Raw genomic sequence first — 15,701 nt, 5'->3', positions numbered from 1 at the left:
AATGTTCTGTGGACGTCACGTGTTAACTGCGCGTGCACATAAGAAAATCCCACATCTGCTTTTCCAAGCCTTGCCCACATTGCATGGATGTAGGTGATGCGAATACGTGCGTTTAATAGGGATGGGGAGTGAGTCTCGGTGGTGCTTCCCCCTCAGATCTTGGAAGCTGTGATGGACGTCATGCAGGCTCTGCGCGAGATGTGCCTGACGCCGGAGAGTCACGATAAAGGTGCCTGGAGTATTTAAGGAACAGTCACTTAGAAACTTCAGACATTTATTTTTACTGTGTGCAGGAGATAACTCAGACGCCTGGATCATAATGCAGGTCGCTCTGTGCTTCATAAGGCAGAGCTCCCGGTGACACGTTGCTCCTGGTGATGGTTGGTGTCCGTGTTTGTTTTAGATGATGCTGATGTGTATTATTAGTAAGGGTAAGTGTTGAGTATCTTAACCTTGCGGTGGCCATCTTTTCCCAGAGTACCTGTGCAGGTACACGGTTCCCTGCCTGCTGGGCGTGTCGCGGGCCTTCGGTCGCTATAGCAACACGGAGGAGCCCCTGCTGTCGCGGCTCTTCCCGCGGGCGGGGCCGGTGCTGGCGTGCGCGGCCGAGGAGGGGGAGGGCGTGCGCCGCCGGTCCTTCAACGACTTCCGCTCCATCCTGCCCAGCTCCCTGCTGACCGTGTGCCAGGGGCATACCGCCAGCACCTCCCAGCAGGTCTCAGCCCCGCCTCCAGCCCCCCCCCCCCCCAGCCCCCGCCCCCAGCCCTGCCCAGCTCCCTGCTGACCGTGTGCCAGGGGCACTCCGCCAGCACCTCCCCACTACTCAGCCTTGCCCAGCCCCTCCCCCCACTGAGCCCCGCCTCAGCCCTGCCCAGCTTTCTGAGCCCCACCCCACTGAGCCCCGCCTCAGCCCTGCCCAGCTTTCTGCTGACTGTGTGCCAGGGACACCCCGCCAGCACCTCCCAGCAGGTCTCAGCCCCGCCCCTCCACTGAGCCTCTCCCCCTCACTCAGCTCCGCCCCCTTCCCGAGCCCCTTCCCCAGCTCTGCCGAGCCCCCCCCCCCCACCAAGCCCCTCCCCCAGCCCTGCCGGGCCCCGCCCCTCCACTGAGCCCCTCCCCCAGCCCTGCCGAGCCCCCCCCCCCCCCCCCCCCCCCCCCCCACAGAGCCCCACCCCCAGCCCCATCAAGCCCTGACCCCCCACCTCTTTTCAGGTTTAGACGTGTGAAAAAGGTTTTGTTTTGCAGGCCAGTCCTGAAAGAGGAGGGCTGCCCCCTGGTTCTCCTGCTGAGCCGTCTGCTCAGTACTTTGAAGGTAAAACTCTGCTGTGTTTGAACCCTGAATCCCACCAGCTAGAGCTGCTGTAAAGATCACATACTGCAGATTCGTAACCAGATGCTTCACTCATATGTTCCTGGTCTCACGGCGCGTTCTCGTCCCCTGTCCCCCTGCAGGGTCCTACCTCCCCGACGGCAGTGCGCTGGACCCGCAGTACTTCTTCTCCACGGTCAGCTCCAGCTTCTCGGTGTCGCCGCTCTTCATGGGCAGTGGCGGGACGGAGTTCTCCCTCCCTCTGGACACGCTCCGGGCCCTGCTGCACATGGTCAGTGCGCCGCGCCGTTGTCACGGATACGCCCCGCAGTTTCCCCGGCGACCAGCGCTGTTAGTGACTGCGCTGTTTGGCTTTGCTGTTCCGCAGGAGGTCGTATCTGTTACAGACTGGCATGGGCAGCCCATTCCATAGGAGGTCGTATTTGTAACAGACTGGCATGGGCAGCCCATTCCATAGGAGGTCGTATCTGTTACAGACTCACATGGGCAGCCCATTCCATAGGAGGTCGTATCTGTTACAGACTCACATGGGCAGCCCATTCCATAGGAGGTCGTATCTGTAACAGACTGGCATGGGCAGCCCATTCCATTTTTAGTCATGGTTTATTCTTGCTGATATTTGTGCTAAAATGTACTCTTTAATTAATAAAAGAATAAAAACGTATGTTAAAATGTAAAAATGTTACTTAACTGTGATTGCATTTGACCTGTACAGGTGAAACAGTTTGTGGCCGAATCATTTTTGAAAGCTGTGGACGTGACCATGGCTGAGCTTGCAGAGGTGGGTGCAGTGTACCCCTGGGATACTCCAGCCCAGCCCTCTGAAGGAGTGCTAACTGGCCCTGTCTCTTACCTGCTCTAGGTCAATCCCAGCATCGACCTGCACTATAAGACCTTCAGCGACCCGCTGTATGTGGCCATGTTTAAAATGCTGAGGGACTCCTTGTATTATATGAAAGGTAAGAAGTGTTTCTGTCCTCGCCGGGTTTTTATTATTTTCCCAGTTGCCATTGCTGCATGACTCCCATCTCGCTCCCTGCAGACCTGCCGACCTCCTTTGTGAAGGAGGTGCACGACTTTGTCCTGGAGCAGTTCAGCAGCAGCCAATCGGAGCTGCAGAAGATCCTGCACGACGTGGAGCGGGTGCACAGTGACCTCAGCCCCCTGAAGCTGCGTTGCCAGGCCAACGCCGCCTGCGTGGACCTGATGGTGTGGGCCGTCACCGAGGAGCAAGGTAGCGGTGTGCGCCTGACCTTGAGCTCAAACGCCTGATCCAGGATCAGCAAAGCCTCCCCTCATCCTCCACTCAGGCATTATGGGAAATCTGGGGTACTAATCCAGTATCAGTGTCTCTTTCGCTGTTTTTAGTGTCTGTAGTGCTTTTTAATGTTACCTGTATTAACGATATGAAAGCTGTCCATCACTCCTCTTTCTCACAGGGGCAGAGAACCTTTGCACCAAACTGTCAGAGAAGCTTCAGTCAAAGACCTCCAGCAAAGTCATCATCGCACACATGCCTCTGCTCACCTGCTGTCTACAGGTGAGTCATTATCACACACCTGCTCTACAGGTGAGTCACAATCACACACCTGCACTACAGGTGAGTCATTGTCACACGCCTGCTCTACAGGTGAGTCGTTATCACACACCTGCTCTACAGGTGAGTCATTGTCACACACCTGCTCTACGGGTGAGCCACTATCACACACCTGCTCCACAGGTTAGCCATTATCACACACCTGCTCTACAGGTGAGTCATTGTCACACACCTGCTCTACAGGTGAGTCATTATCACACACCTGCTCTACGGGTGAGTTATTATCGCACACCTGCTCTACAGGTGAGTCATTACCACACACCTGCTCTACAGGTGAGTCATTATCACACACCTGCTCTACAGGTGAGCCACTATCACACACCTGCTCTACAGGTGAGCCACTATCACACACCTGCTGTACAGGTGAGTCATTATCACACACCTGCTGTACAGGTGAGTCATTATCACACATCTGCTCTGCAGGTGAGTCATTATCACACACCTGATCTACAGGTGAGTCACTATCTCACACCTGCTCTACAGGTGAGTCATTATCACACACCTGATCTACAGGTGAGTTACTATCACACACCTGCTGTACAGGTGAGTCACTATCACACACGTACCGCTGTTCAGGTGTGTGCGTAAATTGCACTGCTGAAATTCACTGGTCATCATCCTCAAAATGAATCATCATGCATTTATCCTTAATATGTAATGGAGAATCATGGTAAAAATGAAAATGTTGTAGCTGTATTTCTGCCCATTCTGTATTCTTATGTTCTTAATTCTACACTGAATTCTGCCCGTCCCCCGTCCCCCCTCCTATCCCCCCCGCCCACCCCGCCCGCTTCCCCCCCGCCCATCCCACCCGCTTCCTCTCCCCCCTGCCCCCCCCCCCCCCAGGGTCTGGGACGTCTGTGTGAGCGGTTCCCCGTGGTGGCGCACTCTGTCACCATGTCTCTCAGGGACTTCCTGGTGGTACCCTCACCCGTGCTGGTCAAGCTCTACAAGTACCACAGCCAGTACAGTGCAGGTGAGAGCACTGCCCTGTAGGCTGCTCAGGGTAATGCAGGGGCTCCGCCTGTTTAAACGAGCGCCATGTCTTACTCAGCAGGCACCGGCGAGATCAAGATCAACGTGACCAATGAGCACTCACAGTCCCTCAACCTGCTGTCCAATCGCAAGGGCCAGCCCTCCATGTACGAGCAGCTGCGCGACATCTCCATCGACAACATCTGCCGGTGAGCCCCTTCCTCACCCCTCACCCCTGACCTCTGACCTCTTGACACTGACCTCTCAGCCCTGACTCCTCACCCCTGACCCCTCAACCCTGACTCCTGACCCCTGACCCCTCAACTCTGACTCCTTATCCCTGACTCCTCACCCCTCACCCTTCAACCCTGACTCCTCACCCCTCAAACCTGACCTCTCAACCCTGACCCCTCATCCCTCAACCCTGACTCCTGACCTCTCAACCCTGACCTTTTAACCCGGACTCCTCACCCCTGACCCCTCAACTCTGACCCCTTATACCTGACTTCTCACCCCTTACCCCTGACCCTTCAACCCTGACTCCTCACCCCTTAATCCTGACCCCTCAACCCTGACCCCGCACCCCTCAACTCTGACCCCTCAACCCTGACCTCTCACCTCTGACTCCTTACCCCTCAACCCTGACCCCTGACCCCTCACTCCTGAGCATTTTCCTAATGAGTCCTGCTCCTTCATGGAAGCATCCATGGACAGATTGTTAGTAACAGACCTGTTTGAGCTGATCTCTCACTGAAACACTTCTGAACAAGTGTTCAAAATGCTTGCTGGGGCTTCATTTAACACTGACCAGTGTGATTTTGGGCTGCGTGAGTGCTGTACACTCTGTTATAGTGTTATAGTGCTGTGCTGTGTGTACACACTGTTATAGCAGCGTCTGAGTGCTGTACACACTGTTATAGTGCTGTGCTGTGTGTACACACTGTTATAGCAGCGTGTGAGTGCTGTACACACTGTTATAGCATTGTGTGAGTGCTAGCTGTATGCTCACAGGATGGGGCGGGGGGGTTGTTGCTGCTGCTCATGGAATGTGTCCTCCCCCCAGGTGTCTGATAGCAGGGCTCACCATGGACAGCGTCATCGTGGAGGCCTTCCTGGCCAGCCTGTCCAACCGCCTGTACATCTCCCAGGAGAACGACAAGTGAGCCCCCCCCCCCCCACCCAATGCTGTTTTAGGGTGATAAATGAAAGCAGTAGTAACAATAGTAATAATATATTAAATAAATGAAAGCAGTAGTAATAATGATACTAATATATTAAATAAATGGAAGCAGTAGTAATATTAGTATTAATAAGTGAGTGCTGCTGGTGTTGTCGCTGCTCCGCAGGGAGGCCCAGCTGATCCCGGACCACACCATCCGGGCGCTGGGGCACATGGCGGTGGCGCTGCGGGACACGCCGCGGGTGATGGAGCCCATCCTGCAGATCCTGCAGCAGAAGTTCTGCCAGCCGCCATCGCAGCTGGACGTGCTCATCGTCGACCAGCTGGGCTGCATGGTCATCACCGGCAACGTAGGCCCCGCCCCCTCCTGCGCCCAGCGGCTCCACGTTCCGCACTCTGCCTGCGGAGCTCCTGTTCCACTTACATACTGCAGCACAGAGTTCCTGTTCCACATAGTTACTGCAGCACAGAGTTCCTGTTCCACATACTTACTGCAGCATAGACTTCCTGTTCCACTTACTGCAGCATAGAGTTCCTGTTCCACATACTTACTGCAGCATAGAGTTCCTGTTCCACATACTTACTGCAGCACTGAGTTCCTGTTCCACATACTTACTGCAGCACAGAGTTCCTGTTCCACTTACTTACTGCTCCATGCCATTCCTGTCGCACAGGGTTTCTCTTTCACACTGTTCTTGTTAAATACTTTTCCAGCAGCACAGAGTTCCTGTTCCACATTGGTCCTATAATATTGAGCTGCTGTTTCATAAAATTATGAAAGCACATGTACATCCCACATCCCTTCTAAAGTACTGCCTGTCGCAGTAACACCGAGTGTGAATCTCTCTCCAGTAAGCAGCTCTCATGCTGTGTCTGTTTCCCTCCATCAGCAATACATTTACCAGGAGGTGTGGAACCTGTTCCAGCAGATCAGTGTGAAGGCCAGCTCTGTGGTGTACTCTGCCAAGGACTACAAAGACCATGGATACAGGTAACACGCACACTTATACATACATACATACATACTCACACACACGAAAAAATATACATACATACATACATACTCACACACACGCACACACATACACACTCACACACGCACATGCACACATACACGTACACACCCACGCACACGTATACACACACACATTTGTGTGTGCATGTGCATGTGTATGTTTGTGTATGGTACTTAACCTGCGTTGCTTCAGTATATATCCAGCTGTGTAAATGGATGCAGTGTGTAAATGCTGTGTAAAAGAGCTGTGTAAGTCACTCGGGATAAGAGCGTCTGCTACATGTCTGTAATGTAATGTGTGCAGGCACTGCTCCCTGGCTGTGATCAACGCGCTGGCCAATATCGCCGCCAACCTGCAGGGGGAGCAGATGGTGGACGAGCTGCTGGTGAACCTGCTGGAGCTGTTTGTGCAGCTGGGCCTGGAGGGGAAGAGAGCGAGCGAGCGGGCGAGCGACAAGGGCCCCGCCCTGAAGGTCCGCCTCTTCACTAACACAGCATAACGTTACGTAATGAGAACAGGCTATGCACCCCAACATGCTGCTAAAGTACACATAATGAGAACAGGCCATGCACCCCAACATGCTGCTAAAGTACACATAATGAGAACAGGCCATGCACCCCAACATGCTGCTAAAGTACTGTAATGTAAGACAGCCCAACGCTGGGTAAAGTACTGTAACTTAAGACAGCCCAACGCTGGGTAAAGTACTGTAACGTAAGACAGCCCAACGCTGGGTACAGTACTGTAACATAAGACAGCCCAACGCTGGGTAAAGTACTGTAACGTAAGACAGCCCAACGCTGGGTAAAGTACTGTAACGTAAGACAGCCCAACGCTGGGTAAAGTACTGTAACGTAAGACAGCCCAACGCTGGGTAAAGTACTGTAACGTAAGACAGCCCAACGCTGGGTAAAGTACTGTAACGTAAGACAGCCCAACGCTGGGTAAAGTACTGTAACGTAAGACAGCCCAACGCTGGGTAAAGTGTGGTAACATAAGACAGCCCAACGCTGGGTAAAGTACTGTAACGTAAGACAGCCCAACGCTGGGTAAAGTACTGTAACGTAAGACAGCCCAACGCTGGGTAAAGTACTGTAACGTAAGACAGCCCAACGCTGGGTACAGTACTGTAACGTAAGACAGCCCAACGCTGGGTAAAGTACTGTAACGTAAGACAGCCCAACGCTGGGTACAGTACTGTAACGTAAGACAGCCCAACGCTGGGTAAAGTGTGGTAACATAAGACAGCCCAACGCTGGGTAAAGTGTTGTAACTTAAGACAGCCCAACGCTGGGTAAAGTGTGGTAACATAAGACAGCCCAACGCTGGGTAAAGTACTGTAACGTAAGACAGCCCAACGCTGGGTAAAGTACTGTAATGTAAGACAGCCCAATGCTGGGTAAAGTGTTGTAACATAAGACAGCCCAACGCTGGGTAAAGTGTTGTAACATAAGACTGTGGAATGCTGGGTAAAGTGTTGTAACATAAGACTGTGGAATGCTGGGTAAAGTGTTGTAACATAAGACTGTGGAATTCTGGGTAAAGTGGCAGTTTTGTCCCCCAGGCCTCCAGCAGCGCCGGTAACCTTGGCGTCCTCATTCCTGTCATCGCCGTGGTAAGAGCCTGTCCCGTCTGAGTACCTCATTTATTTTTGGAGGGATTTTCAGTTTGTCTCTTTTCATGCTCTTTTGCTTTCTGTTTGGATGTTGTGCCGCTCCTTTGATTGAGACCCTCGCGGAGCACAGTGATTGGTTTACACTGATACCATGTGACTGCTTTGCCTGCCTGAGTTGTGGTGGAGACTCGTCCTTCCATCGCTAGCACACACCAGGACTTAGGAGATCTTAAGTGCCAACAGTCAAAATGACGAATAGCCCTATGCTACTTAGCTATTGCCAAATGGTCTGAAGCAAATTGAAGGAGGGCGAGAGCAAACCTTGAATGATGATTCAAGGACTCCTGACTGTTTGTTGCTAAGACAACATTATCTTTTCTATGGAATGTACAGGTAGATTTACAAACCGACAGACAACTAAAGAACAAAAAACAAAAATCAGAGAAGTAGTGGCTAGTTCCTTGTTCTGGGAGTAATTGGTGGGGAGGGGGGTGGTGTTGGATGGGGGGGAAAAGGGTATGCAGGCCAGCATAACAGCATCTGCTACAAACCCCCCCCCCTCCCCCCTCCACAGCTGACCAGACGCCTGCCGCCAATCAAAGAAGCCAAGCCGAGGCTGCAGAAGCTCTTCCGGGATTTCTGGCTGTACTCCGTCGTCATGGGCTTCGCCGTGGAGGGGTCAGGTAAGACAGGAAGTGAAGGCTGTATGTGAGTGTGGGTTAACTGTGCTTCCTGTAGGGACAGGAAGTGAAGGCTGTATGTGAGTGTAGGGAAACTGTGCTTCCTGTAGGGACCGGAAGTGAAGGCTGTATGTGAGTGTGGGGTAACTCTGCTTCCTATAGGTACAGGAAGTGAAAGTGTGGGTTAACTCTGCTTCCTATAGGTACAGGAAGTGAAAGTGTGGATTAAGTGTGTTTCCTGTAGGGACCGGAAGTGAAGGCTGTATGTGAGTGTGGGGTAACTCTGCTTCCTGTGGGGACAGGAAGTGAAAGTGTGGGGTAACTGTGCTTGCTGCAGGGCTGTGGCCGGAGGAGTGGTATGAGGGGGTGTGTGAAATCGCCACCAAGTCCCCCCTGCTGACCTTCCCCAGCGGAGAGCCCCTGCGGTCCGAGTTGCAGTACAACTCCGCCCTGAAGAACGACACCGTCACCCCGGTAACGAGCTGCCGCTACACACCGCCTTGCTTAGGGTAGGGATGAACTGGACGGATCATCTGGGCCACACAAAAAAAAGTGTGATTTCTCCCAACTTTTGAATCGCAGAGAAATGAGCTTGAAGCAGCACTCCTGAACAAAAACTATGACTCAGAGAAACCAATGGCCTGAGAGAGAGAGGGAGGGAGGGAGGGAGAGAGTTTGATTACACATCTTAATGGTGTGAGATGTGTTCCTGTAAATGCTGGCAGTATTTATAAATATATTTCCTTGAGCTGGAGTGTGAATCTGCTCTGTCTCGGCCTGTTGCTGTCGTCCAGCCTGTCTGCATACTGAAGGAGCGCCTGCTTTCCCTCCTTCCTTTTGTCTTTTACTGATCTGAAGTGGCTTCTGATTGGCTGTGGGATGTGTCAGCCATATTGCTTTCATGTGTCCATGGGGTATAGATCATCAGGTGAAGGACGGAAGGATGGCATTTTTGACTTTAGGGACGCAACCTACAGAACGCGTGTGCGTGTATGCCTCATCCAATCTAAACGTGTTTCTCTCAGGCCTGAATGGCCTCATCCAATCTAAACGTGTTTCTCTCAGGCCTGAATGGCCTCATCCAATCTAAACGTGTTTCTCTCAGGCCTGAATGGCCTCATCCAATCTAAACGTGTTTCTCTCAGGCCTGAATGGCCTCATCCAATCCAAACGTGTTTCTCTCAGGCCTGAATGGCCTCATCCAATCCAAACGTGTTTCTCTCAGGCCTGAATGGCCTCATCCAATCCAAACGTGTTTCTCTCAGGCCTGAATGGCCTCATCCAATCCAAACGTGTTTCTCTCAGGCCTGAATGGCCTCATCCAATCCAAACGTGTTTCTCTCAGGCCTGAATGGCCTCATCCAATCCAAACGTGTTTCTCTCTGGCCTGAATGGCCTCATCCAATCCAAACGTGTTTCTCTCAGGCCTGAATGGCCTCATCCAATCCAAATGTGTTTCTCTCAGGCCTGCGTGTACACCTCATCCAATCCAAACGTGTTTCTCTCAGGCCTGAATGGCCTCATCCAATCTTAACGTGTTTCTCTCAGGCCTGAATGGCCTTATCCAATCCAAATGTGTTTCTCTCAGGCCTGAATGGCCTCATCCAATCCAAACGTGTTTCTCTCAGGCCTGAATGGCCTCATCCAATCCAAACGTGTTTCTCTCAGGCCTGAATGGCCTCATCCAATCTTAACGTGTTTCTCTCAGGCCTGAATGGCCTCATCCAATCTTAACGTGTTTCTCTCAGGCCTGAATGGCCTCATCCAATCCAAACGTGTTTCTCTCAGGCCTGAATGGCCTTATCCAATCCAAATGTGTTTCTCTCAGGCCTGCGTGTACACCTCATCCAATCCAAACGTGTTTCTCTCAGGCCCGAATGGCCTCATCCAATCCAAACGTGTCTCTCTTAGGCCGAGCTGAACGACCTGCGCGGCACCATCAACAACCTCCTGGACCCGCCCCCTGAGGTCGCGGCGCTGGTCAACAAGCTGGACTTCGCCATGTCCACATACCTGCTGTCTGTGTACCGGCTGGAGTACATGAGGTACGGGCACTCATCCCGCACACTCACCCCACTCATCCCGATAATGCACACGCTGATGTTAGCGTTTATTCTCATCATGCAGCTCCACTTCTCAGTCCTTATCTTGCTGTGTAAAATTCTGCCCTGCTTGAGCAGATGCAGTCTTCTGATTTTGCGATAGTGATATAATTTTTATAAAAGCTCGGTGTCTGTCTTTCTCAGGGTCTTGCGGTCGCTGGATGCCGATCGTTTCCAGGTGATGTTCCGGTATTTCGAGGACAAAGCCATACAGAAGGACAAATCAGGTGGGCAGGCGTCCTCCCCACTCACCCCAAACGCTCTGAGAACGTTCAGAGAACATTCCCTTTACACTAGCCAATCGGCCGTTGGATGACATTGTGATTAGCTGATTATGCTTCCCCCAGATGGTCTTGGAATTGATTTTTTGTTCCAGACAAGTTCAGTCACAGAAGTAAAATCCAGGTGTGTTGCTTACAGAACTACTGGGAACATCCTCTGACGGTTTTGATGTAGTTGTGAAAAAAACATTATGGAAGCTGTGTCATACATTTTGAGAGTTCTGAGTGAAGGTATGAAAACGGCAGATTTGAGTTATTTTGATAACGTTACTGTTGGGTTGCCATGAATGGGCCCTCAGCAGCTGCCTTTTTCCCTCTTATGTAACCGAACTGAGTGACGTTCTCAGGCCTCTCTGAGTTAAGGGTGATGGTGGGGAAGGTATCTCCAGGAAAGTGGGCCGTTTGTGTGTGGAGTAGTCACTGTGAGGTCATCAGCTCTGTTTTGGTGATATTCATCCTGCTCTGTTTGGTGTGTTTTGGTGATAATCGTCCTGCTCTGTTTGGTGTGTTTTGGTGATAATCGTCCTGCTCTGGCTGCTCTGTTTTGGTGATAATCGTCCTGCTCTGGCTGCTGTGTTTTGGTGATAATCTGCCTGCTCTGGTTGCTCTTCCTGATCTCTAGGCATGATGCAGTGTGTGATTGCCGTAGGCGACAAGGTCTTTGAAGTCTTCCTCCAGATGATGGCCGAGAAGGTAAGCCTGACCAATAACAGATAATGTTATTGATCATTGATCACAAGTCCTGATCTAGCCTTATCTGCCAGGCTTATGCTGTTCAGATCAATAAACCCCCCCACTTTACAGAACCAGCGCTTTCTAGCCAATCACATCGCGTTGGGGGAGGGGTCTAATTTGAACTGGCTGGGGGGTCTCGAGCTCTCTCTGGGTTTGCCTGTGTTCTGAAACTAGGTCTGTTCAGTAACAGCTGATGACCAGAGTAAAAGGGTTCCTATTGGACGGTGGTTACATCTTGCCCCTTGGCTCCGCCCCCTCTCTGTGCAGCCTAAAACCAAAGAGCATGAGGAGGAGCTGGAAAACCACGCCCAGTTCTTATTGGTCAACTTCAACCACACCCATAAGAGGATTCGCCGGGTGGCTGACAAGTACCTGTCTGGATTGGCAGAAATGTGAGTAGGCGTGGTCATGCTGGTGCAAACACAAAACACTTTTATTTTATAAATTTGCCTTTAACTGCGTGAACTAATGACTTTAAATGTGCGAATGACTTTGCTGCTCAGTCTCAGGCTAATTTTAGATGTCTTAAAAGCTCTTAGTGCAGCAGTGCAGTTGGCGGTTGATGAGGGGGATGGAGTGGGCTGAGGAGAGGTTTGGGAGACGCGGTTGGTGGTTGCCGGTCGATGACGAGCGCTGTGTTCCTGTCTCCTCCAGGTTCCCTCACCTGCTGTGGAGCGGTCGGGTCCTGAAGACCATGCTGGACATCCTGCAGACCCTCTCCGTGTCCCTGAGTGCCGTACGTGCCCCCCCCGTCCCCCCACCCCCGTCCCCTCCCCGTCTCCGCCTCGTAAACGGGTTGTGTGCAACAGTAACGGGCATAAGAGCATCTGCTGCCAGCCCAAATGTGACATCCTGAAATCTAACCTGAGTTCATTGCCTGTCTGTTTTTATTAAGTAATGATAGTAATTATGGTTTTACAGAAAGCTGCTATCGAAGTGAGTGTTTGTGTTGGGATCATTTTGATTATGGGTCTGTATATATCAGAATAGTAAAGGAGCTAAATTGGAAATGACCGCCGTTGTTTCTGTGGTCAGGACATCCACAAGGACCAGCCGTACTACGACATTCCAGACACCCCCTACCGGATCACGGTGCCCGACACGTACGAGGCCAGAGAGGTAAGCCCCGCTCGGCATGCTGGGTAAACACAGAGTCTGTGAGGAGGAGTTTTATGGCAGGCGTTGGCCTGTGTGTGTCTTTGCCCAGCGTTGGGGGGTGTGTGTGACGTTGAGGTGTGGTGGGGTGTGTGTGATGTTGGGGTGTGTTGGGGTGTGCTGATGTATGTGTGTGACGTTGGGGTGTACTGGGGTGTCTGTGTGACATTGCGTGTGTGTGACGTTGGGGTATGTTGAGGTGTGTTGGGGTGTGTGTGTGTGACGTTGGGGTGTGTGTATGCTCTTGTTTGCAGAGCATAGTGAAGGACTTCGCTGCTCGCTGTGGGGAGATCCTGAAGGAGGCCATGAAGTGGGCACCCTCAGTCACTAAATCACACCTACAGGTGCGTGGGTCCTGCCCTGCTCCACCCCCCCATCCCGCATGGGACACACCCCCACGCCCATCCCTGCGCCCAAACGAGTCCCCCTGTGGTGACTGTGTGTAACTGCGTATGTCTCCAGGAGTACCTGAATAAGCACCAGAACTGGGTGTACCTGTATAAGCACCAGAACTGGGTGTCGGGTTAGGGTTAGTCTGGGCACTGCCCCCTGTGGTGACTGTGTATAACTGCATGTGTCTGCAGGAGTACCTGAATAAGCACCAGAACTGGGTGTCGGGCCTGTCCCAGCACACGGGCCTGGCCATGGCCACAGAGAGCATCCTGCACTTCGCTGGGTACAACCGCCACAGCACCTCCCTGGGGGTGAGTAAAGCTGTCATTAACATTGTTATTATTGCAGCTTCGGTGTATGTATTGGATTACTTATTTGTAGTGCCTCTATATATTCAAATGTTTTTTTCAGTGTATTATAGTTTATTCTGTCATAAGGGGGGTCTCTGACCAGTCGCAGCAGGGTCTGCAAAGCCGTTGACAGGTCTGTGACGCTGTGTACACCAATCACCAGCTTTTCGTTGTTACCAACGTACTCTGTGATTGGTGGAGTTCCTCTCTGTTTATTCTACTAGCGAGGTGACATCACTGGCTGCTGTGTCTCCCACAGACCACGCAGTTAACGGAGAGACCAGCTTGCGTCAAGAAGGACTACTCCAACTTCATGGCCTCCCTGAACCTCAGGAATCGCTACGCAGGGGAGGTAGAGTGGACTCTCCTACTCCGTTATTTACTTTCCTATCTTTTTTCTTTTCCTTTCCTCCTTTCCTGCTTCCTCCTTCCTCCTTTCCTTTCCTTTCTTTTCCTTTCCTCCTTTCCTGCTTCCTCCTTCCTCCTTTCCTTTCCTTTCTTTTCCTTTCCTCCTTTCCTTTCCTTTCCTTTCCTTTTCTTTCCTTCCATTCCCTTCCTCTTCCTTTCCTTTTGGCTGAAATGTGCAGTGACATGAGAATCAGATTCTGATTGTGCAGAGAAAGCAAATTGAAATTGGACCTGCGTCAAATAATTATTTATTTTACATGTTTGAATTTTAAAAAATGTGTTTGATCCAGGAATGAATGAAATGGAACTCACTTTGCAGAGGAGTCTAGTAGCTTTCTCTCCTGGGCAAGAGCTCATGATTTTCATGACTTTGTGTGTGCGTGTGTGTGTGTACATGTGCATGCGTGTGTGTGTGTGTGTGTGTGTGTGTGATCGGCAGGTGGCAGGCATGATAAATGTGGCAGAAGCCACTCGCAGCGGCACGGACCTCAACCAGCTGATGATTGGACAGATGAAACATGCGCTGGACAGTGGCCAACCAGAGGCCTTCACCCAGGCCATGTTCAAACTGGCCGCCCTGCTCATCAGCTCCGCAGGCAAGTCCCTATCTCTGACCCGAGTCACAGTCCTCTGAGCTCCTGCCCTGGTTTACTAACCTCTTACACAGCAAGTCACAGTCCTCTGAGCTCCTGCCCTGGTTTACTAACCCCTTACACAGCGAGTCACTGTCCTCTGTGCTCCTGTCCTGGTTTACTAACCTCTTACACAGCGAGTCACAGTCCTCTGTGCTCCTGTCCTGGTTTACTAACCTCTTACACAGCGAGTCACAGTCCTCTGTGCTCCTGTCCTGGTTTACTAACCTCTTACACAGCGAGTCACAGTCCTCTGTGCTCCTGTTCTTTACTAACCTCTTACACAGCGAGTCACAGTCCTCTGAGCTGCTGCTCTTTACTAACCCCTTACACAGCGAGTCACAGTCCTCTGTGCTCCTGCTCTTTACTAACCTCTTACACAGCGAGTCACAGTCCTCTGAGCTGCTGCTCTTTACTAACCTCTTTCACAGCGAGTCACAGTCCTCTGTGCTCCTGCCCTGGTTTACTAACCTCTTACACAGCGAGTCACAGTCCTCTGTGCTCCTGATCTTTACTAACCTCTTACACAGCGAGTCACAGTCCTCTGTGCTCCTGCTCTTTACTAACCTCTTACACAGCGAGTCACAGTCCTCTGTGCTCCTGCCCTGGTTTACTAACCTCTTACACAGCGAGTCACAGTCCTCTGAGCTCCTGCTCTTTACTAACCCCTTACACAGCGAGTCCCAGTCCACTGTGCACCTGCCCTGGTTTACTAATCCCTTACACAGCGAGTCACAGTCCTCTGTGCTCCTGTCCTGGTTTACTAACCCCTTACACAGCGAGTCACAGTCCTCTGTGCTCCTGCTCTTTACTAACCTCTTACACAGCGAGTCCCAGTCCTCTGTGCTCCTGCTCTTTACTAACCCCTTACACAGCGAGTCACAGTCCTCTGTGCTCCTGCTCTTTACTAACCCCTTACACAGCGAGTCACAGTCCTCTGTGTTCCTGCCCTGGTTTACTAACCCCTTACACAGCGAGTCACAGTCCTCTGTGCTCCTGCTCTTTACTAACCTCTTACACAGCGAGTCACAGTCCTCTGTGTTCCTGCCCTGGTTTACTAACCTCTTACACAGCGAGTCACAGTCCTCTGTGCTCCTGCTCTTTACTAACCTCTTACACAGCGAGTCACAGTCCTCTGTGTTCCTGCCCTGGTTTACTAACACCTTACATAGCGAGTCACAGTCCTCTGTGCTCCTGCTCTTTACTAACCCCTTACACAGCGAGTCACAGTCCTCTGTGTTCCTGCCCTGGT

At 51.7% G+C, this 15,701-nt stretch overlaps 1 protein-coding gene across 5 annotated transcripts in view; it reads left to right on the top strand.

Moving 5' to 3' along the window:
• LOC118212965 (phosphatidylinositol 4-kinase alpha-like) overlaps window positions 1-15,701 on the top strand; it is a 38,521-nt gene that overhangs the window by 1,602 nt on the left and 21,218 nt on the right. For 3 of the 5 annotated variants that reach the window (XM_035391535.1, XM_035391533.1, XM_035391537.1), the window contains exons 5-31: window positions 157-229; window positions 477-715; window positions 1,246-1,312; window positions 1,453-1,601; window positions 2,046-2,111; window positions 2,193-2,289; window positions 2,373-2,564; window positions 2,770-2,870; window positions 3,774-3,903; window positions 3,982-4,111; window positions 4,966-5,061; window positions 5,249-5,432; window positions 5,973-6,073; window positions 6,402-6,570; window positions 7,663-7,713; window positions 8,288-8,396; window positions 8,731-8,867; window positions 10,305-10,438; window positions 10,640-10,722; window positions 11,399-11,469; window positions 11,779-11,903; window positions 12,166-12,247; window positions 12,547-12,630; window positions 12,921-13,010; window positions 13,251-13,370; window positions 13,669-13,761; window positions 14,257-14,413. In XM_035391535.1, coding sequence (XP_035247426.1) covers window positions 157-229; window positions 477-715; window positions 1,246-1,312; window positions 1,453-1,601; window positions 2,046-2,111; window positions 2,193-2,289; window positions 2,373-2,564; window positions 2,770-2,870; window positions 3,774-3,903; window positions 3,982-4,111; window positions 4,966-5,061; window positions 5,249-5,432; window positions 5,973-6,073; window positions 6,402-6,570; window positions 7,663-7,713; window positions 8,288-8,396; window positions 8,731-8,867; window positions 10,305-10,438; window positions 10,640-10,722; window positions 11,399-11,469; window positions 11,779-11,903; window positions 12,166-12,247; window positions 12,547-12,630; window positions 12,921-13,010; window positions 13,251-13,370; window positions 13,669-13,761; window positions 14,257-14,413 — 3,130 coding nt within the window. The remainder of the gene's footprint in view (window positions 1-156; window positions 230-476; window positions 716-1,245; window positions 1,313-1,452; window positions 1,602-2,045; window positions 2,112-2,192; window positions 2,290-2,372; window positions 2,565-2,769; window positions 2,871-3,773; window positions 3,904-3,981; window positions 4,112-4,965; window positions 5,062-5,248; window positions 5,433-5,972; window positions 6,074-6,401; window positions 6,571-7,662; window positions 7,714-8,287; window positions 8,397-8,730; window positions 8,868-10,304; window positions 10,439-10,639; window positions 10,723-11,398; window positions 11,470-11,778; window positions 11,904-12,165; window positions 12,248-12,546; window positions 12,631-12,920; window positions 13,011-13,250; window positions 13,371-13,668; window positions 13,762-14,256; window positions 14,414-15,701) is intronic. The other 2 variants (XM_035391536.1, XM_035391534.1) reach the window with 1 other exon arrangement.

The sequence above is a fragment of the Anguilla anguilla genome, chromosome 14, assembly GCF_013347855.1.
Source record: "Anguilla anguilla isolate fAngAng1 chromosome 14, fAngAng1.pri, whole genome shotgun sequence".
In the NCBI taxonomy this organism is placed as follows: Eukaryota; Metazoa; Chordata; class Actinopteri; order Anguilliformes; family Anguillidae; genus Anguilla; species Anguilla anguilla.
Note: the sequence above shows the minus strand (reverse complement) of the source record. Positions and strands in the feature narration are given on the sequence as shown.